This window comes from Schistocerca cancellata, chromosome 2 (assembly GCF_023864275.1).
Source record: "Schistocerca cancellata isolate TAMUIC-IGC-003103 chromosome 2, iqSchCanc2.1, whole genome shotgun sequence".
NCBI classification, from domain to species: Eukaryota; Metazoa; Arthropoda; class Insecta; order Orthoptera; family Acrididae; genus Schistocerca; species Schistocerca cancellata.
Window position 1 is genome coordinate 841,570,345 of NC_064627.1, and position 24,446 is coordinate 841,594,790.

The following is a 24,446-nucleotide window of genomic DNA, read 5'->3' on the forward strand; positions in this document are numbered from 1 at the left end:
GCTGCTTGGTGAGTAGATTTTTTTTATCTATCCATTTACATTATATTTTCATAAGTCGATTATTTACATTGGTATATCATTGTACTTCATTGTAACTCCTTAAAGTAGTAAAGGAGTTTTGCTATTTGGGGAGCAAAATAACTGATGATGGTTGAAGTAGAGAAGATACAAAATGTAGACTGGCAATGGCAAGGAAAGCGTTTCTGAAGAAGAGAAATTTGTTATCATCGAGTATAGATTTAAGTGTAAGGAAGTCGTTTCTGAAAGTATTTGTATGGAGTGAGTGTAGCTGTTGTGACTCGCCGATTATTCAAAATGCCGCCGCGCAATTATGCACGTCCTCTACATGCGGCGCTGTCTGGCAACCATGCAGCAGCTGCGCCACCTAAGCGGCCAGCCGAGCAGCGGCCGCTAGACTGAGACTCAGTGTTTAATGGAATGCCGACTTGTACACAGGTCCACTTACTCAGTGACTTATATGTGTTGTTGTGTTGTCTGAAATATATGTGCGAAATTTGAAGATTTAATAACTGGCGACGAGGTAGTGGATTTTTCCTTTTCACCGTTGACTCACAGGGTTCCATGGCTACTGTCGAGTAGCTCTTGCAAAATATCCTTGAACAGCAAATGCTTTTAACAGCGGCGATTCGCGATTTCGTCGCGGCGTCAAATGCGGGGCGTTTCTCGTCGTTGGCTGTACCTCCTTTTCCACCTTACGACGAGACGGCGGAAGACTGGTCTGATTATGAAAAACGTCTTCGACAGCACTTCTTGGCATTTCATGTCACGGATGAACAACCATGTAAGTCTCTGTTCCTTTCCTGGATTTCACCTCAAATGTATCGGTTGTTGTCGCAATTGGCTCCTTTGAAGGATCGTACGTCTTTGTCCTTTTCTGAAATGTGCTCCCTTCTGTCTGTCTATTTTCAAAAGCAAACGCATGTGGTAGCCTCTCGTGTTGCCTTTTATCGTTGTCAAAAACAACCAAATCAGTCCTATCGCGCTTGGGCTGCTGAACTTCACGGCCTCAGTCGAAAGTGTCAATTTGTTACTGACGTTCACAAAGAATCCTATGCTGATTCCATGGCATGGGATGCTATTATCCGGTCGGCGCCCGACAAAGAAGTTCAGCAATGTGTCCTTCAGTTGGCGAATCCGACTCTAGATGACGTTCTCTCCATTGCGCAGTCTTTTGAAATTTCTCGCACCGTTGGGGCGCAAATAGAAGCGTGGGGTGATGTCGGGGAAATACAACCTCTGTGCGCTGTTGACGAGGCATGCGGCGCGTCCCCGCCGGCCAACGTGTCGGCATTACGCTCCCACGCGCAGCCTCGGCCTAGCCCTAAACAGCCCACTAAGAAACTGCAGCAAAATCCCCGGCAACTTCCTTCATGTCCGCGGTGTTTTACGAAACATTCACACGAGGATTGTCCCCAACATTGGGCTGTGTGTCACAATTGCAAAAAGAAAGGTCATGTGTCTTCCGTTTGTAAATCCGACCGCATACACGATGTTCATGAACATGACGCTGATTCTGTGTTGTCTGTCAATTGCACTTCTTCCCTTTCAGGGAAGTTATTCCTCACTGTCCAAATCCTTGGTCGAGATGTTCACATGCAAGTGGATACCGGTTCTGCTGCCACTATAATTAATTCTCAGGCGTATCTTCAGCTGGGTTCTCCACTCCTGTCCCCTGTCACTCGGCAATTACGGACGTACAATAAACAGAAGATTTCTCTCTTGGGACAGTTTAATGCTGAGGTATCTTACAAATCCATTGTTCGCACTGTTCCCATATTTATGGTCGACCAGAGCAACGCAGAAAATCTTTTTGGTTTCAATGCCTTTCGCGTTTTTGGGTTCTCCATAGATGACTCTGTCAATATTGTCTCTGACGCTATTCCTTATGCTCAACTGGATTCCTTGTCGATGACATTTTCGTCCCTATTTTCTCCTGGGTTAGGCCGTGCAAACGACTTTGAAGCTCATATCACGCTCAAACCTTCTGCTTGGCCTAAGTTTTTTCGGGCTCGGCCCATTCCTGTGGCCCTTCGTGATCGGGTAAAACGGGAGTTGGATCGTCTCACTGCTTCGGGGGTCTTGCTTCCTGTCACTTCCAGTGAGTGGTCCTCTCCTGTCGTTGTAGTTGCTAAGCCCAATGGTGATATTTGTCTCTGTGGCGATTTCAAAGCCACTGTAAATGCTCAATGCCTCATCGACACTTACCCTATGCCCCGTCCTGAAGAACTGTTCACTAAACTCGCTGGAGGACAGTATTTTTCTAAAATTGACCTGTCGGAAGCTTATCATCAACTTCCTCTCGACGCTGCTTCCCGGCAGTTTCTGGTCCTTAACATGCCTTTCGGCCTCTATCAATACCAACGCTTGCCCTTCAGGGTTGCTAGCGCCCCTGCTCTTTTTCAGCGATTCTTGGAACAATTATTGCTCCCTGTCCCGGGGTGTATCAATTACATGGACGACATAGTTGTCACTGGCTCCACCACTGAAGAACATCTTCAAAATCTCCGCACACTTTTTAATGTCTTACAGACTGCCAGTCTTAAGTGTAATCTTCAGAAATCACAATTTTTTCAGGCATCTATCACGTACTTGGGGTTTCAACTCTCTCGGGATGGTATTCGTCCGCTTCAACACACTGTTGCTGCGATCGATGCCCTTCCTCGCCCTACATCTGTTAAGGAACTGCAGGCCTTCTTGGGGAAAATAGCACACTATCACAAGTTTTTACCGTCTGCGGCGTCGGTGGCTCAGCCGTTGCATCGCCTGTTGCATAAAAACGTGCCTTTTCACTGGTCCGCGTCATGTGACGCGGCTTTCCGGAAATTAAACACTATGCTGAAAAAGGCCCCATGCCTGGCTACTTATTGACCTGGCCAACATCTTGTTCTTGCCACAGACGCCTCTCAATACGGGGTCGGTGCAGTCCTTGCGCATCGTTTTTCTGATGGTTCGGAACAACCCATCACTTATGCCTCCAAAACGCTCACGGGTGCCCAACAGAAGTATTCTCAAATTGAGAAAGAAGCTTTGGCCATCATTTATGCTCTTCATAAGTTTGGTGTTTTTCTCTATGGCTCAAAATTTCATCTTGTTTCGGATCACAAACCACTTGTTTCCTTGTTTCATCCATCAACGTCACTTCCCGACAAGGCTGCACACCGCCTCCAGCGTTGGGCTCTTTACTTGTCCCGTTTCAATTATGAGATTCATTTCCAGCCAACGGCTCAACATGTGAATGCTGATGCTTTGTCTCGCCTTCCCATGGGTCCTGATCAGGCATTCGATAGGGACAAACTTTTGTGTTTCCACCTGGATGTTGCCGAGCAGCTGGTTGTGGACGGGTTCCCCATCACTGGGGACTGGCTGGCGGCTGCTATGGGTTCTGACCCTACCCTCTCCCGGGTTTTACACTGTATCCAGAAGGGTTGGCCAGATCGTCTGTCTGCTAAGACTTCTGATCCGTTGCGGAACTACTACACTTTGCGCTACCGCCTCACGGCTCGGGATGGTGTTATCCTCCTCTCCACTGACAATGCTTCACTGCGTGTTGTGGTACCTGCGTCTTTGCATGCTTCGGTCTTGCGCCTCCTTCACCAGGGGCACTGGGGTGTGTCTCGCACAAAATCTCTGGCAAGCCGTCATGTGTACTGGCCTGGCATCGACTCTGAAATCGCACACATGGTCGCTGCCTGCGGCCCTTGTGCGTCACAGGTCTCTGCCCCGAAGTCATCTTTGTCACCGTGGCCTTCGCCTGAGAAGCCCTGGGAGCCCATTCATGCTGACTTTGCGGGACCCTTTTTAGGTACTTATTGGCTCCTCGTAATTGACGCCTACTCTAACTTTCCTTTCATTGTCCGTTGCACGTCACCTACCACCGCGGCAACCACCAGTGCTCTCGCCCGCATTTTTTCTTTGGAAGGCCTCCCCTCTACTCTTGTTACTGATAATGGTCCGCAATTTGCCTCTTCCGACTTTGCGGATTTTTGTGCTCGTCACGGCGTTATGCATGTCACGGCCCCGCCGTTCCATCCACAATCCAACAGTGAGTCTGAACGTCCGCACATTTAAGGCTCAGATGCGGAAACTTCTGACTTCTTCTGCTGCTGATGATGCGCTTCTCCAGTTCCTGGCGTCTTACCGTTTCACCCCCATGGGCTATCACAGCCCGGCTGAGCTCTCACATGGCCGACAGCCCCGCACGCTACTTCATCTTCTGCGGCCTCCCACCTCACAGCCGCGGGTGCCTTCACTTGGCCGGTTCACCACCGACGACCTCGTCTGGGTACGGGGATATGGCAGGTGGCCAAAATGGAGCCCGGGCCGCATCTTACGACACCGTGGCAGACGCCTGTATGAAATCCAGATGGACACGGGTGTTGCAGTGCATCATTCGGACCAGCTTCGGCCTCGGGTGCCAGCAACGCCTGTTCCGAATGCCGCCACACCACCTTTGGCTCTACCTGATGCTCGGGATCTTGGCATCTCTCAATACTCACAACGCAGCCCCCTCACCGTCATCGCGATGCCAGCACCAGAACGGATGCCACCAGGAGACGTGCCCATGCAGGAACCGGAGGACCATCCTCTGTCAGAGTACATCTACTCGCCTCCTCCTCCAATGGACGCCAACACATCGCCCATGTCTCCTGTCATATCAACTGGACTTGCCGCAACGGGTGGATTGGTGCATGGGGCCCCATCAGATTTGACCCCTACGTCTCCTGTCATCTCGACCCGTTATCATCGGGGACACTTCCGTCCGTATGGGAAGCCTCCTCCCCGAGACTTTGCAGCGAGTCAGACAACGCCTATGGATGTTAGCCATCTCCAGGACACCTCCATCAAGACCAGTGCAACAATTTAAAAGGGGGGAAAAGTGTTGTGACTCGCCGATTATTCAAAGTGCCGCCGCGCAATTACGCACATCCTCTACGTGCGGCGCTGTCTGCCAGCCATGCAGCAGCTGCGCCACCTAAGCAGCCAGCCGAGCAGCGGCCGCTAGACTGAGACTTAGTGTTTAATGGAATGCCGACTTGTACACAGGTCCACTTACTCAGTGACTTATATGAGTTGTTGTGTTGTCCAAAATATATGTGTTAAATTTGAAGATTTAACAGTAGCCATGTATGGAAGTGAAACGTGGACGGTAAATAGTTTGGACAGGAAGAGAATAGAAGCTTTTGAAATGTGGTGCTACAGAAGAATGCTGAATATTAGATGGGTAGATCACATAACTAATGAGGAGGTATTGAATAGAATTGGGGAGAAGAGGAGTTTGTGGCACAACTTGACGAGAAGAAGGGACCAGTTGGTAGGACATGTTCTGAGGCATCAAGGGATCACAAATTTAGCATTGGAGGGCAGCGTGGAGGGTAAAAATCGTAGAGGGAGACCAAGAGATGAATACACTAAGCAGATTCAGAAGGATGTAGGTTGCAGTAGGTACTGGGAGATCAAGAAACTTGTACAGGATAGAGTAGCATGGAGAGCTGCATCAAACCAGTCTCAGGACTGAAGACCACAACAACAACATCATTGTACTGAAATGGGTATTTCTGCATTCTTGTTTTATTGGAGTAATTCCAAAAAGTCTTATAAATTCATAGGGGAGAGGGAGACAGCACTGAAATGGATATATCTGTGTTCTTGTTTTACTGAAGTAATTCCAAAAAGTCTTATAAATTCATAGGGGAGGGGGAGACAGTTCTGATGTAGTTGTGAAAGCAGTTCTTGTTGTGAGATGTAACAGTTGGAAGTTAGAAATTCTTGTCAATGAATATGGTAATTTGTGGAAATTTCAAAATATGGAGTAAAATAATTTTGAAAAAAAAAAGGAAAAGAAAACTATGTTCCTCCTTCATGGTATTATTGATTTGATGTATGGATAAACAGAAGCCAGACACTTCTCTGCAGTTTCTGCGTGACTATATCATTAACCTATGATGACTGTGCCAAGAGAAAGAAGTGCTTACAGCCAGCATGAGAAATAAGTTTAGAGCAAAATATTATTTAGTGATTCTTCCACTTAATACTTTATACTAATAATATCTTAAGTCTTATAATCTCCAATACACACTCAGTTTTTGTGTAAAAATTGGTTTAATTAACAACATTTTAACTAAATTTTTGTAGTTTTTGTGATTCTAAGGAGATGTCAGAATGCAAATGAGATATTGTTGAAAATTGTGACACTTAATTAATGAGTGAACTAAGTGAGCAACTGAATTGTACTTTCATCCAGTAGATTCCTACAATCTATGCACAATGACTTTTGAATAATATGATCATTATTTTGTGTCACACATAATTACTTTGTTCAGTGACTTGTTAGGACTACGATTATTGGACAGCATTTCCTTACTGTGTTTTTAATAGCTTTGCAATTCATATGAATATTTCTGACACTGTAGCTTTTAGTTTATTTGTAAGTGCTGACCAGATAGTAAATGCTGGCAATTTCATGAAGAATAAAAACTAGTCATCACCCAAACAATATAATTTTGAAGCTAATGAAATGTGTCAATAAGTGCAACCTAAATTGTGATGTTGGGTATATTTTACTGGGACAAACACCATCAAATAATCAATAGACTTTCAGCTTCAAGACAACAAATGAACGTGTTACTGAGCAAGTGATGGAGGCTATACAAAATCAGGTTGGAGCTTTACAGACTCAACAAAGGTTAATTTGTGTGTTCCAGAGAGAATCAAGAAATAAAATTATTGAAAGTGAAATAAAGAAGGAACACATCTGTGGAATAAGAAAGACTTCAATGATAATTAGACTAAAACTATGGAAAAGTTGCAAGTCAGTGGCAGATCTGATGGATGGAAGAATTCATGCCTTTCATTTTCTTCTTTGCAAAGTTATGTTAAGAAGTTAATTGTTGATATATAGACAAATGAAAAGAAAAGTAATTTTGTTTTTTATTTTGTTTACTGTTAAATACTTTTTAATTATTTCCTGAGGAAAAATTAACATAAAGAGAATCTGATGTTGAGACATAGCAAGTTGAAATCCAGTCCATCTACTATGTTGCTCTCGAAGATAACTTTTTTTCTTTTTTCTTTTTTCTTTTTTTTTTTTTTTTTGCTTTTTATGAAGTGAGACTTAATATACTCCATGTACAGGAATATGTAAAATTGTTGTTTATGCAAAATCTCATTTAAATATACAGCTCTGTTGTTTACATTTATATTTCTTACAATGATGCACTTGGTCTTACTGGAAATCTGAGTAATTACAAGTGAAATCTAATTAGAACTACAACAACATCATGTACTGGAGAAAACATTCTGAGCAAATAAGGTGTAGAGGAGATATTGTTACCAACCGTTCAAAAACAGGCAATCCCAACTTTCCAAGAATATTTTTAGAATTATCTGAAATTGAGTAACTCAAGAGATAAATGACACCAAAAGTCTGGATGCCCAAATTTCAATCACTTATTTTGCTTTAATGACTTTAAGATCCTGAACTTTCACAGTGTAATTTTATTGCTTCACTTTTTTCTAGATCAGACAGCACCACTCACTATTTAATTCAGTCAATGCTTAAAATTTCAAATAATTAAGCATAATAAAGTATTCATTTTGAGAATGATGCCATACTCATAAATTATGGATGTCAAAAACTGTGTAATAATAATGTTCCATGTAATATAGTGAATTACAAACCTGGAACATTTTACATAAATCAAACAGAAGTAAAATCTTAGAGTCCATGACAAACAGCAGAATCTAAAGTAAGAGAATTTCAAAGCATTATGTAGTTTCAGAATTAACATCATGTTCTTAGAGCTGTCTCCATAGAGCCATCGCTACTCCAAAGACTGCAATAGTAGCTTGCAAGCACTCAGATAACATAGCAGTATTGGTATGAAAAAAAGTTCACTTCTGACCAGTACACTGCTACCATGTGTATGTTGGATCACATTAGACTTATACACAGGCAACATGTATACATGTTGGTTTTGTATTATAAGTTTGTGACTGGCAAACACAGAGAGAACACCAGTATGTTGGTTTGTGTTAAAGTCTGCATATAGCTAACCTGTTGCTCACAATTTTCAGTCAATTAAGGTGAAATTTTGCATCTTGATATAATTTGCACAATAAGTGTGTCTGTAGAAAATGTGAAAGCGTGTAACATCTTAGGGTTTCAAAATCTCAGGTGAAATAGTAAAGTAACTTAAAAGAACTAATTATCTACAAACATTAGTTATGTGATAGTATTATAAGTTCAAACAATGGAAAATCCAGGATCGAATGTAACAATTTTATGGAAAGGATAATTGCTACTCATCATATAGCAGAGGTGCTGAGTTGCAGATAGGCACAACAGAAAGACTGTTGGAAAGTGAGCTTCCAGCTAACAAGGCCTCTTTCAAAAACAGACAATACAAACACTCACCCTCCCACACCCACTATACCCACTCTCTCTCTCTCTCTCTCTCTCTCTCTCTCTCTCTCTCCCCTGCAATTGCAAATTACACACATATGACGACAGTCTCTGATAGCTGGAGCCCGACTGCGAGCAACAATGCATGATGGGAGAGGCAACCGGGTGGGGGTAAGGAGGAGGTTGGGCCAGGGAGGAAAGGGATAGCAGGGTAGAGGTGGGGGATGGTAAAGTGCTGCTGGGAGCATGCAGGGGTGAGGTGGAGAGTAGGGCAGCTAGGTGCAGTTGGAAGCTTAAATGAGGGGGGGGGGGGAGGGTGCAGGAGAGAGGGGGATAGTGGAAAAGGAGAGATGTAAAAAGACTGGGTGCATTTGTGGAATATAGGGTTGTTTAGCACTGGAATGGGAACAAGGAAGAGGCTAGATGGGTAAGGAAAATGAGTAATGAATGCTTAGGCCAGGAGGGTTACAGGAATGTAGGATATATTACAGAGAGAGTTACCACTTGCATAATTCAGAAAAGCTGGTGTTAGTGGGAAGGAATGAGATGGCACAGGCTGTGAAGCAGTCATTGAAATGGAGAACATTGTGTTGACCCATGTGCTCAGCAACAGGGTGGTCCAGTTGTTTCTTCACCACAGTTTGTTGGTGGCCATTTATGGAGACAGGCAGCTTGTTGGTTGTCATACCCATGTAGGAATAGAAAAGAAACTGAAATCACTCAACAGAGGAAAGTCTACTGGGCCTGACGGGACACCAATTCGATTTTACACACAGTACACGAAAGAACTTGCCCCCCTTCTAACAGCCATGTACTGCAAGTCTCTAGAGGAATGGAAGGTTCCAAATGATTGGAAAAAAGCACAGGTCCAGTTTTCAAGAAGGGGTGTCGAGCAGATGCGCAAAACTATAGGTCTATATCTCTGACATCAATCTGTTGTAGAATTTTAGAAGATGTTTTTTGCTCGCGTATCATGTCATTTCTGGAAACCCAGAATCTACTCTGTAGGAATCAACATGGATTCCAGAAACAGTGATCATGTGAGACCCAACGCACTTTATTTGTTCATGAGACCCAGAAAATATTAGATACAGGCTCCCAGGTAGATGCCATTTTCCTTGACTTCCGGAAGGCATTTGATACAGTTCTGTACTGTCGCCTGATAAACAAAGTAAGAGCCTACGGAATATCAGACCAGCTGTGTGGCTGGATTGATGAGTTTTTAACAAACAGAACAGAGCATGTTCTCAATGGAGAGATATCTACAGAGGTTAAACTAACCTCTGGCATGCCACAGGAGAGTGTTATGGTACCATTGCTTTTCACAATATATATAAATGACCTAGTAGATAGTGTCAGAAGGTCCATGCAGCTTTTTGCGGATGATGCTGTAGTATACAGAGAAGTTGCAGGATTAGAAAATTGCAGTGAAATGCAGGAAGATCTGCAGCAGATAAGCACTTGGTGCAGGGAGTGGCAACTGACCCTTAACATAGACAAATGTAATGTATTGCGAATACATAGAATGAAGGATCCTTTATTGTATGATTATATGATAGCAGAACAAACACTGGTAGCAGTTAGTTCTGTAAAATATCTGGGAGTATGCATACGGAATGATTTGAAGTGGAATGATCATATAAAATTAATTGTTGTAAGGCAGGTGCCAGGTTGAGATTCATTGGGAGAGTCCTTAGAAAATGTAGTCCATCAACAATACTTGAGTATTGCTCATCAGTGTGGGATCCGAGCAGTGCATTTCGTCACAGGGTTATTTGGTAAGCATGATAGCGTTACGTTGATGTTTAGCAAACTCAAGTGGCAGACTCTGCAAGAGAGGTGTTCTGCATCACAATGTGGCTTGATGTCCAGGTTTCAAGAGGGTGTGTTTCCGGATGAGGTATCGAATATATTGCTTCCCCCTACTAATACCTCCCAAGGAGATCACAAATGTAAAATTAGAGAGATTCAAGCCTGCACAGAGGCTTTCCGGCAGTCATTCTTCCCGCGAACCATACGCGACTGGAACAGGAAAGGAAGGTAATGACAGCGCCACACACCGTTGGGTGGCTTGCAGAGTATAAATGTAGATGTAGATGTAGATGATAGCAGATTAGCTTGTATATCACATGACTGGTTTCACAGATAGCCCTGCCTTTGATGAGATAGGTGATATTTGTGACCGGACTCAAATAGGTGGATGTATGGGACAGGTTCTTGCACCGAGGTCTATTTCAGGGATATGTGCCATGAGGGAAGTGGTTGTGTAGGGATGAATGAGAATATTGTGTAGGTTTGATGAGCAGTGGAATACCACTGTGGGTGGGGCTGGAAGGATAGTGGATAGGACATTTCTCATTTCAGGGCACAATCAGAGGTAAGGTATCAACTACCTCTCATCATATTTTCAACAAAGGCCTTTTTGGCCAAAAGTGCACTGTTTGACAGTACTTTTGTTGTGCCTATCTGTGGCTCAGCATCGCTGCTACCACTATATGGTGAGTGTTTTAAATTCTGGTGACAATATTTCAAGTTGCTTTGGGTGTGCTCTTAAAGTCATGTTTCGGTCCTTAGAGATATTATGCCTCTGTGATCTTTATCCCAAACTGTGACCCTGCTCAACAATTGGGTGATTCCCCTTCCTCATGGGCTATAAAAGGAGGAGGAGCACTTGCATCCACCTGTAAAAACTGTGAATTGTGAAACTTGAATTATCCACCAACTAGGATATATTGCAAATATATTTGGATGAACCACCTCTCAATCCCATTTTGTGTCCAGTTCATATCTCTTGGATCTATCCCACATAGCATCAGTTATCAGGAAATCATTTCAGTTGGACTAGGTATCAGACTTTAAGATTCTTTAAAACTGAGGTGAGACTGTGAACTACAATAAGTGGAACATCCCCAAGTTCATTAGTAAATATCTTCTAATGTACTAAACATCTCAAAATTAAGATTTTAGTCAAGCTCCTAAGCTTTACATCAGCAGCCCAAATGTTGATAATTAAAATGACAATGTCACCATTCTCTTAGTTAAATAATCATGCAAAACTAATTATACTGATGGAAAATCCAGGATGGAATATAATGTGTGATTATTTTATGTCTGTTTTGCGTTGTGCTGCATAGCTGTTAATTCTTTAAGTTGTATGTAAATCATTATGTCAACTGCTATTAAGAAAATGCTTTAATTTTCACTCTGCTGGCATTCACTGAACATAATCAGCATGGAGTGGGGTGTTTTAGTATATACCAAAATATTTTATGTAATAAGATTGATTTGGCTTTTTGTTACTGTGTTGTCAAAGGTATTTACACTTGGTGGCTTGCAACATGAGGTTAGGTGTAGAGCTATGTGCTATGTAACTGCTTGATGTGTGTTAAAGCACTCCACCAAGTCCCAGGCACTCATCACCTGATGACGTTGGTCTGGTAGTAAGGCATTCCCTTAATAGCAAGTGAGAAGGTGATTTACATTATACCTTATAGAACTTAATATGTGTATAAAGACAGATCACAATTCAGCAAATAGAAGAGGCTGTTGAGTAATGATTCATTCTTATTCTCAGCAAATGAACTGTTGAATGATATCCTTAGTCATCTATCTCATTACACAGGATTAAACATTTTCCCTACAGTAAAGTGGGTCTACTTTACATCTTCATGAGTAGCTTTGCACCAACCACATTAAATCTTGTCTAGCACCTATTACAATAAACATTTAACTGAACAAAAAATATGGCTAGTTTAATGGTAAATTTAGGATATGGAACATCCTAATTAAATGTGTAGACTAAATGTTAAATTAAGTTCTGTTCTCCTATAAACATAAAACATGTAATTTACGGCAGACATTCAGATGGAGTGGTCAGAAATGATGTTAACTAAATAGAAAAACGTCATTAGAAAATTTGTAATTGTTCAGTTTAGTGACAAGGAGTAGTAATAACTGCATAATCAACCAATGAAGGGAAAAATGATTCACATCTTTCATGAAATACTTATTTAATTTTCAGGTTACCAAACCATGTTTAAAAGTGTTTAAAAATTGCAGATGACTTACTTCTAGTTCTCCACAGCAACGGGATGACAGACACATCAACCATGAAGAACATAGCTGCCAAAATAATGGCTGACAATGTCGCTTTTGGAAGAAAGAAGAATGTTGAGGTCAGAAATGCTAGAGCCAACAGCACCAGTGCACCTGTAATGAACAGTCCCATAAGTAATTACTTGAATAGTTTGAGCCAAATAAATATTTGTTATGAATATAACAGTATAATAAAAAGGATAGTTGCTACTCACCACATAGTGGATGAGCTGAATTGCAGAAAGGCACAACAAAAAGACCGCCAGGAAGTTAGCTTTTGGCCAACAAGGCCTTTGTCAAAAATAAACAATATACAAACACACACACACACACACACACACACACACACACACACACACTCTCTCTCTCTCTCTCTCTCTCTCTCTTTCTGTGACTCAGCATCTCTGCTATACGGTGAGTAGCAACTATCCTTTTCTTTATATTAAACAATGGAAAATCCAGAATGTAACAATATTAGATAGGCACAACAAAAAGATTCACACAATTATAGCTTTCAGCCATTAAGGCCTTTGTCAGCAATAGACACACATACACACACACTCACACAAACATAAGTTGCACACATGTCTGCAGCCTCAGACAACTGAAACCACACTGTGAGCAGCAGCACCAGTGCATGATGAGAGTGGCAACTGGGTGGGGGTAAGGAGGAGGTTGGGGCAGGGAGGTGGAGGGATAGTATGGTGGGGGTGGCAGACAGTGAAGTGCTGCAGTTTAGACGGAGGGCAGGAGAGAAGGTGGGGAGAGGGGGGGGAGGAATAGTAGAAAGGAAATAAATATGAAGAAATTAAAAGACTGGGTGTGGCAGTGAAATGACGGCTGTGTAGTGCTGGAATGGGAACAGGGAGGGGGCTGGATGGGTTAGGACAGTGACTAATGAAGGTTGAGGCCAGGATGGTTATGGGAACATAGGATGTATTGCAGGGAAAGTTGCCACCTGCACAATTCAGAAAAGCTGGTTTTGGTGGGAAGGATCCATATGGCACAGGTTGTGAAGCAGTCATTGAGATAAGGGATATCATGTTCAGCAGTGTGTTCAGCAACAGGGTCGTCCACTTGTTTCTTGGCCACAGTTTGTCAGTGGTCATTCATGCAGACAGACAGCTTGTTGGTTTTCATGCCTACGTATAGAATGCAGCACAGTGGTTGCATCTTAACTTGTAAATCACATGACTGGTTTCACAAGTAGCCCTGCCTTTGATGGGATAGGTGATGTTAGTGACTGGACTGGAGTAGGTGGTGGTAGGAGGATGTATGGTACAGGTCTTACATCTAGGTCTATTACAAGGGTATGAGCCATGAGGTAAGGGATTGGGAGCAGGGGTTGTGGAGGGATGGACGAGTACATTGTGTAGGTTCGGTGGATGGAGGAATGACACCCTAGGAGGGGTAGGAAGGATAGTGGGCGGCTTCCTCTTTCATTTCTTACTCCCAATCCATATTCATCTACTACGTTTCCTTCTCTTCCTTTTCCTACTATTGAATTCCAGCCACCCATGACTATTAAATTTTCATCTCCCTTCACTATCTGAATACTTTCTTTAATGTCATCATACATTTCATCAATCTCTTCATCATTTGCACAGCTAGTTGTCATATAAACTTTTACTACTGTGGTAGGCATGGGCTTTGTGTCTATCTTGGCCACAATAATGCATTCACTATGCTGTTTGTATTAGCTCACCCACACTTCTATAGTTTTATTCACTATTAAACCTGCTCCAGCATTTCCTCTATTTGATTTTGTATTTATAACCCTGTATTCACCTGACCAGAAGTCTTGTTCCTCCTGTCATCGAACTTCACTAATTCCCACGATATCTAACTTTAACTTAACCATTTCCCTTTTTAAATTTTCTAACCTACCTGCTTGATTAAGGGATCTGACATTCCACACTCCTATCCGTAGTATGCCAGTTTTCTTTCTCCTGATAATGATGTCCTCTTGAGTAGTCTCCACCCGGAGATCGAAAAGGGGGACTATTTTACCTTCGGAATATTTTACCCAAGAGGACGCCATCATCATTTAACCATACAGTAAAACTGCATGCCCTCGGGAAAAATTATGGCTGCAGTTTCCCCTTGCTTTCAGCCACTCACAGTACCAGCACAGCAAGGTCGTTTTGGTTATCGTTACAAGGCCAGATCAGTCAATCATCCAGACTGTTGCCCCTGCAACTACTGAAAAGGCTGCTGCCCCTCTTCAGGAACCACACGTTTGTCTGGCCTCTCAACAGTTATTCCTCCATTGTGGTTGTACCTACGGTACGGCTATCTGTATCGCTGAGGCACGCAAGCCTCCCCACCAGTGGCAAGGTCCATGGTTCATGGGGGATTAAGTTATATACTCTGTGCAAAATTCTACCAGGCAGCTTCCTCTTTCATTCCTTATTGCTGGTCCATATTCACCTACTACTTTTCCTTCTCTTCCTTTTCCTACTATCAAACTCTAATCCCACCTGACTATTAAATTTTTGTCTCCCTTATCTATCTGAATAATTTCTTTGTCACATCATACATTTCTTCAGTCTCTACATCATCTGCAGAGATAGTTGGCATATGAACTTGGTCTACTGTGGTAGGCAAGGACTCCATGTCTATCTTGGTTACACTAATGCATTCACCATGCTGTTTTTAGTAGCTTATCTGTGTTCCTGCTTTTTTTATTCATTGTTAAACTTAGTCCTGAATTACCCACATTTGATTTTGTATTTATAGCCCTGTATTCACTGGACCAGAAGTATTATTCCTCCTGCCACCAAACTTCATTAATTCCCACCATATCTAACACTAACCTATCCATTTCCCTTTTTAAATTTTCTAACCTACCTGCCCAATTAAGGGATCTGACATTCCATGCTCCAATCCACAGAACGCCAGTTTTGTTTCTCCTAGTAGTCATGTCCTCCTGAGTAATTCCCACCTGGAGATTGAAATGGTAGACCATTTTACCTTCAGAATGTTTTACCCAATAGGCTGCCATCATCATTTAACCATACAGTAAAGCTGTATGCCCCCAGGAAAAATTATGGCTGTAGTTCCCCCTTGCTTTCAACCATTCACAGTACCAGCACAGCAATGCTGTTTTGGTTGATGCTGCAAGACCAGTTCAAACAGTCATCCAGACTGTTACCTCTGCAATTACTGAAAAAGCTGATACCCCTCTTCAGAAACCACACATTTGTCTGGCCTTTCAGCAGATCCCCTCTGTTGTGGTTGCACCTACAATGCAGCTATCTGTATCGCTGAGACATACAAGCCTTCCCACCAATGGCAAGATCCATGGTTCATGGAGGGCATATTATTATACAACCCACATATTGACCATATAGTGTAGCACTACAAATATAATTTTTAAAGTATTAATTAAAATTGTGCTTACATGATTAAATGGTTAGGACAATGTGACTATTCAGTTGTATTTCAATCTTATTAACTACAAATTACTGCAACAATAAGTATATGAAGTGCTATATGATTTGAGTAATTGGTCATACCCGTAAAGAGGCCACCCATTGTTGTTTTCACGCCAGATGAATGGTTAACAGCTGTTCTTGTGAAAGATCCAGTGATTGGCATTCCATAAAATAATGAGCCAGCAATGTTGCATACTCCCAGGGCAAGCATTTCTTGTGTAGCATCAATAGGTTTCCCACCAGCTACAACAATGAGCAAGAAAAATAAATATAAACCCCCTGTTACAAGACTTCAAAATGAAATATTATTAAATTCCAAGGTAAAATACAATTTTAAGTGTACTTACATAGAATTACATTTAATTAAAAAATAGATGGAAAATAAATCTAGATACCAAACAAAAAAGCACAGGTACAAACAGAAAGATACGTATATACTAACTTTCAGATCCAGCGATTTTGTCCTCTGGAGAAAAAGTAACTGAGGGTTGGAGGTACCACTTTCACTTGCCAACTTCATTAATTTTGTCTTTGCTTAGATGTTTTCTCATTATTGTTTTTATCATCCCTGAATTTTTTGCATGGTAACATATCATTTATGATTTTTCATTCAGTTTGTTGTTAACATATCTCATAACTGTTACAACTTGTAATGTCTATTGTTTTCATTTTCCATTTGTTTCTGCCCTTCAGTCTTTTCTTACCTCATAAGATACCCTCAATTTTTCAGATAAACTGGTTCCAGATTTTGTGGTGTTTTGTTGGGGCTCTGCCTGATGTTACATAGTGAATGTATGTGCACTGTAGTTTTTTTTTTTATTGAGAGCTCTTTCCTTATAGAAATTTTAGAAACTATAAAATCAAATATGTCAGAGAAATGTAATTGCTCTATAATTTTAATATGCACATTTTAAACTGATCAAGAGTGTGATTAAAGCTTATCCTTGATGGTTTGTCCTATTAGGTATTTGTGACCTCATTTTTTGTTTCAACAAAATTTGCAATTTGATGATGTTAATAAATGTGACAGAAAATGAAGCATGCAGTTTTTAATTAACTAATTGTGCACCATGGAACAGTAGGGGAAAGAGAGTAAGATCAAAAGACAAAGAGTGGGGAAAATCCAAGGTAGAACTACAGTGATGAAAGCTGAAATTACTTTTCATCTGTAACAGCATAGTTAAATAATTTAAATATAATATCACTCAGACATAAATTAATTTAAATACAATATCACATAGAAATTAACTTACCAAATGCTTTAGCAATTGCCACACTTTCCAGTATAGCAATCAGAGGCAATGTGATGATATTTGTGCCAAGAGCAGATACCATTTCTGGGAAGCTATATGTTTCATTTTGATATGTTGTACTGAATGGTGGTGGAGAGAATGGTGGGAGTCCACTTTGTATTTCACCTAAAATTGAATTAATTTCACAGTTACCTCATGTAATACACTGGATGAGTTTCACTAGTTACATGTAAAATAAAGAAAGACTTGAAGTATGGTACATGTATGAGATTTATGACTGCTTCCTATTTATGCAAAATTCATGTGATTCATTTTCAATTTTGCTGATATACACTATAATTTTTTGAAAGAAACATTCAGTTGCCTTACTTAGCAGAAGACGCATTTAGATGTTCATATATATTTCAAATGTTAGTATTTTCCTATTTTATTTGTGTGTGTGTGTGTGTGTGTGTGTGTGTGTGTGTGTGTGTGTGTGTGTGTGAGAGAGAGAGAGAGAGAGAGAGAGAGAGAGAGAGAGAGAGAGAGTTCAAATAAAGTAAAACAAACCTGTTAAAGAAAAAGGAGCATTGCCATCTGTGTACATGAGATATGCCAAAAGAGTCCCGACAATACAGGCAATGGCATTTCGACTCAGGGCCAGAAACCAAAATACTTTGCTGAGTGCTTTCCTTGCTTTAGAACTCCCAGAAAGATCTCTTCCTTTGTCAATATCATTCAGTTTCTAAAATCGTAAAAAAAAGATGGTAAGTTTATTTATGCTTTTAAGTTACACGGTGAGTGAACACAGTATATTCAAGTTTATACCTGTAAAAATAACAGTCCTATAATGGTACAGACTCCTAGAACAACATCCCACAGTTGAACATATGTAATTCTTTCCACTAGGTTTGACCATGATTCAAGAAAATCGTTAGAAGTGCCTCCAATTCCCAACAGACCTTTCAGCTGGGAAAATGCAATAGTAATAGCAGCTGCTGATGTAAATGCTGTTGTCACTGGCATTGAGATAAAATCCACAAGAAAACCTGTTGATGAGATAGTTGGAAGTTTAAATGTTAGTGCTCACATTACAGCTACAATATAATTTTAATACTTAACTTATTGAAGTCTTAAAATCACACACACACACACACACACACACACACACACACACAAATGGTGACCCAAAAGTTCATTAACATTTGAAAATAAACTAATTCATGGAATAATGTAGGCACAGAGGTAAAAATTGACACAGATGCCTGAAATGACATGGTGTTTTATTGAAACAAAAAAACAAGTGTAAAAACTGACCAGCAGATGCCACTTGGCAGCAGCATGTTAGTGACACCACAGGGTGTGAGGTATGCCATTAAGTTACAGAATTTCACCATCCCTAGCCTGTCTGATAAACACAAATTTTATGCAGGATAGCACTCCATATGTGAAATATCACTTGCACATTTTGTTTGGTGAGGATCACATGCTGATCCACCACTTCCATCATGATTGGCCTCCCAGGTCCCCTGTCGGCAATCCAGGTGATTATTGCTTGTGAGGCTACCCCTGTGGTCGCAAGTCTACCATGATCATCTCACCTCTTCAGAGATGCTAAAAGACAACATACAATGGCAACTTCTCACCACACCTACTGATATGTGGTGCGTCTACAGTGCTATTCACCACATTGTCGCTCAACTATAGTTATTGTTGATGAATGACAGCTGACTTGTTGAGCATTTGTTATAAAGACCACTGTTTTTGCTAAAAATCAATAGTTATGCTAATTATCAATTTTGTATCAGATGAAAAACCATCTGTTGGTCATTTTGTGCAATTTTTTGCAGTTTCAATAAAATCCCATGTCATTTCACTCATGTGTGTCAATTTTTACCTCACTACCAACATTTTCACGTGAAGTATTGGATTTTGAAATGTTAATGGTGTTTTGGGTCACCATATATACTGAATAATTCATGTATGGAGGAGTTTAAAATACCTTGTGATGTAATTGACTGAATTTCCAAAAGTTGGCATGATTCAATAATAATAAACTGATTTTGCTAATATGACACTCTTTGGCATATATATTTTATACGTCAGTGAGAAGGGGAACCATAGGGCTTACTGATGTTTAAACATGTTTACATGTAATCAGTGTCACCTTATAATGTATATTAACATGTAGAAATTATATTAATTGCTTAAACAGTCCCTTTGCTAAGCAACCCTAGTATAAAAACTTAAGACAGTTATTCCATTCTGTTTGCATCATTGTATTTTTTAGATTAAATGATGATGTATAATATAATAATTTATTATTTTACATATACTGTATCTGCCATTTATATTACATGACTTTAAAATGGATACATCACATTAAATGATACTGTATGCCATTTCTGTCTATCATTGAGTACAATTTGGTACTAAAATTCCAGGTCATGTATGAAATTACCTGAAACTCTTGAAACCAAATAATGGAAAGTTCAGGATGGAATAACAACAGTATTATGAAAGGGATAGGTTACTACTCACCACATAGAGGAGACATTGTGTTGCCAACAGTCACAACAAAAAGACTGTGTGTGTGTGTGTGTGTGTGTGTGTGTGTGTGTGTGTGTGTGTGTGTGTGTGTGTGTGTGTATGTGTGTGTGTGTGTGGACTCTTTTTGACTGAGAGCATATATGTATAGCAGTCTTTTTGTTGTGCCTGTTTTTGATTCAGCATATCCTCCATGTGGTGAACAGCAGTCTACCCTTTTCATGAAATTCTTGTATTGTACAATATCCTTTATGTTGTACCCATTTCACTGCCATGCTCTTGAATCTATGCATAGGCCCCAATTCAACACTTTTGGGGAGTTTATTACAGAGAGTAGAGGCAATATGTTTGTAAGTGAACTTTACCAGCTTTGTAAATGGACATATTAATCAAATGTCCATTTCTCGTGTTATGGTGCTGTACTAATATTCTGTAAGGTGTACAGTACTTACTGAGCCTTTACTTTATATGCTCTTGCTAATTTAAATATATAAACTCAGGACAGTCATAATATTAAGCTCTTTCAAATACCATATACATTATTTTCATTGGGCATTTCCAGAGCTGCATCTGATAGGGCTTTTCTTCCATTTAAAGATAGTAAAATTACCTTCTAATAGAGTACCTTTAATCAGATAGGAATGGAAGAAGGCTTAATAAGCATACATAGGCTATGTTTTACAGAAGTAGCCTCTCAGATAATGCAGTAGGTGGAATACACTTGAGAGCCTAGTCATTGTGAAAATCTGAGTTAAGTATTTGATCAGTGTAGTATTCATAAAAGATTTACTGTATTGTTTGGTAATATGGAAATTAATTATGATATCTACAGTTTTATTTTTTTTTAACTTTAGGAATTTTGTCTGAAACTATGCAAACTCATGCAGCCTTCACCGCTAGTACAATCTCTTGTAGCTCATTTTGATAAGAATTTTGAGTAACCAATGTTGTGTTATTGGTGTACAGTAGCCCATTGCTTCACAAGGAAGGATTAAAGGTATATTATTTATATGGTCATTGAACATATATGGACAAAGAACTGAGACCTTAGGCACAGCCTTTGCAACTGCTGAAAATGTGATTTTTTAAATTGTCTTCACACTCTTGCTGTTGTTATTTAAGCAGGATTCCAAAACACAAAGACCATTCTCTCCTTTTCTGTAGTATTGAAGCTGTTAGAATTTTGGTAGTGTCTGTATCAAAAGCTGTTCTTGATTCCAATTGTGTGCCATATTAAATGGAAAAAGAAGCTTTATAATGATTCATTTGAGAAGTGTATATTTATGCAGTAATTGATTCCCATGCCAGTGAAGGCCTCATAAGTTTACACTTGAGATTTAATAGCAGTATGACTGACTTTTCTCTCTGTAGAATTTAAATACTTTTAAATGCTTTTAAACTAAAAGAGGTCACTCATCAAAAAGCAGAAGTGTTGAGTTGCTGATTGGCACACACAAAAGAAAGGAAAATTGTTAGCTCATCAGAGGATAAGTATGAAAGATAGCAATTTTTTTTCTTTTGTGTGTGCTTATAGAGTATTCAGCAGTTCTGCTTTTTGGAAAGTGATATCCATTCATCCAAAATTATTTACATTCTTCAACAAGTATCATTCAATAATTACTTTTTGCTTTATTTTTTTTTTTTTTTCAATGTCTGACAGTACTCATTTGCAGAGCAGGCCCATAGCTCCCTGAATTTTAAAAGAAGCTTGGAAATCTGATGAATTCTTTAATTTTTTACTTTTCATTGAATTTGTATGGAATTTGACTAACATATTTCTTATGTACATATACTGCTTCACAGTCTTTTAGTATTTTGCAAATTGAAGTACGCACTCCAGTTTATAATTTATGATCCAGATTCAGATTCTTTATTATCCACTGATTACATGTAGTGGAATGGGCTTAACACAGCTATACAATAAGCAATCACTCTGTTAATTAGACTACTTTTCACATTGCATGTACAAATAATTTATTCTATATTAAACTATTGTATAGAATTGTAATCCTAATCCTAAAACTCAATTTTTACACTACCAGTATCCAAGAATTCTCTTAAACTGTAGACTGGATTGTTTATTAACCCTTTATACAACTTTTAAAATTATTGAACGATTTACCTTTTAACAATTTACCACATAAATGTTGCTGTAATACAAATATTAATCTGACAATACAGTACATGCTCTTTCTTCTTAAAAAAATCTATTCTTTATTTTTGTACAATATTTGCTCTGTATATTGTAACTCAGTGATCATTTAAAGTAGAAATAATGAAATTAATGCAAATTTAATATTATATTTTGTTATACATTGACTTGTCCTACATCAGAATGTACTATTTGTGTACTATAAGATTACCAGGACCAATAAAACTCTACTCTGCTCTACTTTATTTATTGCAGAATGAGGCAATTTTGCCTGTTTTTGTCAGCTTATGTCTAGGAATGTCAATATTCATCATATTTCTGGTGTATGGCACTGTATGTTGTCTCTGGTGCCAAACTTTGCTATGTTGTTTCTTGCAGATATCAATTATAAATGGATATAAAGATTTATCACTGTCATTATTTGGTCTTAGTGAATAACGGGTGGCAGTGTTCCTCTGGACCAACCTTACACATTACTCTTAGCACCTTTTCTTGAATCAATAATACATCGCTAATGTGATGTGAGTACCCCGTAACAACAGCCCATATCCTAATGTTTAAAGTAAGCTATCCTAAGATATTCATCTGTCACTAGATCAGATAATTCCCGTATGTATTTCAAGAAGTTTTACAGATTTTGCTTCTATGCCTTTAGTTAGTCCCAGCAGCAGGTATTGAATTTTCTCTGGATTTCACAGTAGTTTATTAGATGTGAACCAGTTTAATGTTAAGGAGTGTGTCCTGAGATTTCTGACATAGCCTTAAACTTCACTATATGATCAAAATTATCTGGACACCTGGCTGAAAACAACTTAAAAGTTTCTGGCGCCCTACATCGGTAATGCAGGAATTCATAACAGTGTTGGCTCACCCTTAGCTTTGAGGACAGCTTTCACTCTTGCAGGCATATGTTCAATCAGGTGGTGGAAGGTTTCTTGGGGAATGGCAGCCCATTCTTTACGGAGTGCTGCACCATGGATAGTTATCGATGTCAGTTGATGAGGCCTGGTACAAAGTCGGTGTTCCAAAATATCGCAATGGTGTTCTATAGCATTCAGATCAAGATACTGTGCAGGCCAGTCCATTACATGGATGTTATTAATGTGTAACCATTCCGCCACATGCTGTGTGTTATGAATCAGTGCTCGATCGTGTTGAAGAATGCAATCGCCATCCCCAAATTGCTTTCAATAGTGGGAAGCAAGAAGGTGATTAAAACATCAATTTAGGCCTGTGCTGTGATAGTGCTGTGCAAAACAACAAGGGGTGCAAGACCCCTCCATGAAAACCATAATCACAACACACCACTGACTCCGAGTTTTACTGTTGGCACTACACAAGCTGGCAGATGACATTCACAGGGAATTTGCCATACCCACACCCTGCCATCAGATTCCCACATTATGTACTGTGATTCATCACTCTACACAACATTTTTCCACTGGTCAATCGTCCAATATTTATGCTTCTTACACCAAGTGAGGTGTCGTTTGGCATTTACCGGCGTGATGTGTAGCTTATGAGCAGGCACTCAACCATAAAATCCAGGTTTTCTCACTGCTCACCTGTCATAGTACTTGCAGTGGATCCTGATGCAGTTTGGAATTCCTGTGTAATAGTCTGGATAGATGTCTGCCTATTGCACATTACAACCCTCTTGAACTGGCTGTCACTCAACAGACAAGGTTAGCCTGTCTGCTTTTGTGCTGTATGTGTCCCTTCACATTTCCTCTTAACTATCATATCAGAAACAGTGGACCTAGGAATGCTTAGGAGTGTGGAAATCTCACGTACGGACTTATGACAGAAGTGACACCCAATCACCTGACCATGTTTGAAGTCCATGAGTTCTGCAAAGCACCCTATCTGCTCTCTCATGATGTCTAATGAATTCTGAGGTGACTGATATGGAGTATCTGGCAGTAGGTGGCAGCACAATGCACCTATATGAAAAACGTATGTTTTTGTGAGTGTCCGGATACTTTTGATCACATAGTGTATCTCAAACTGTAGCAATTAATGTTGTGTCATCTGAATAGCAGATAACTGATTGAAGCCCAATATAATGTGGCAAATTTAACATCTGAAAATGCTATATTCTATTTTCTCTGTGAGGTAAAACAAAAGGCTTCATATGCTAGACATATTTTTTGATTTAACTAAGGCATTTGATTGTGTTGATCAAAAAATATTGTTCCAGAAGTTGGACTATAGGTAGTAACTCACAATCGGATCACCTCTTACTTTAACAACAGACACAAAGGTCATTATTCACAGTGTTGAGAAATGGCTGTGATGTAAGGTCTGAGTGGTGTACAGTCAAATGCGGGCTGCCCCAGGGATCAGTGTTGGGGCCACTTCTGTTCCTTATTTGTATAAATGATATGACCTCTAGTATTAAGGGTAACTCTAAAATATTTCTGCTGATGGTACTAGCTTGGTAGTAAATGATGTTATGTGTGACATTGGCTCTGTTTCAAATAGTGTAGTTCATGACATGCGCTCTTGGCTTGTAGAAAATGAACTAACACTAAATCTAAATCTACATCTACATCTACATC

At 39.9% G+C, this 24,446-nt stretch overlaps 1 protein-coding gene across 1 annotated transcript in view; it reads right to left on the reverse strand.

The window, feature by feature from the left end:
- The window catches only part of LOC126162758 (sodium-independent sulfate anion transporter-like), a 183,335-nt gene that overhangs the window by 25,698 nt on the left and 133,191 nt on the right, over positions 1-24,446 (reverse strand). The window contains exons 4-8 of the mRNA XM_049919446.1: positions 18,015-18,235; positions 17,757-17,931; positions 17,208-17,372; positions 16,036-16,197; positions 12,491-12,631 (exon numbers count right to left, since the gene is read on the reverse strand). Of these exons, the coding sequence (XP_049775403.1) occupies positions 12,491-12,631; positions 16,036-16,197; positions 17,208-17,372; positions 17,757-17,931; positions 18,015-18,235 (864 nt within the window). The remainder of the gene's footprint in view (positions 1-12,490; positions 12,632-16,035; positions 16,198-17,207; positions 17,373-17,756; positions 17,932-18,014; positions 18,236-24,446) is intronic.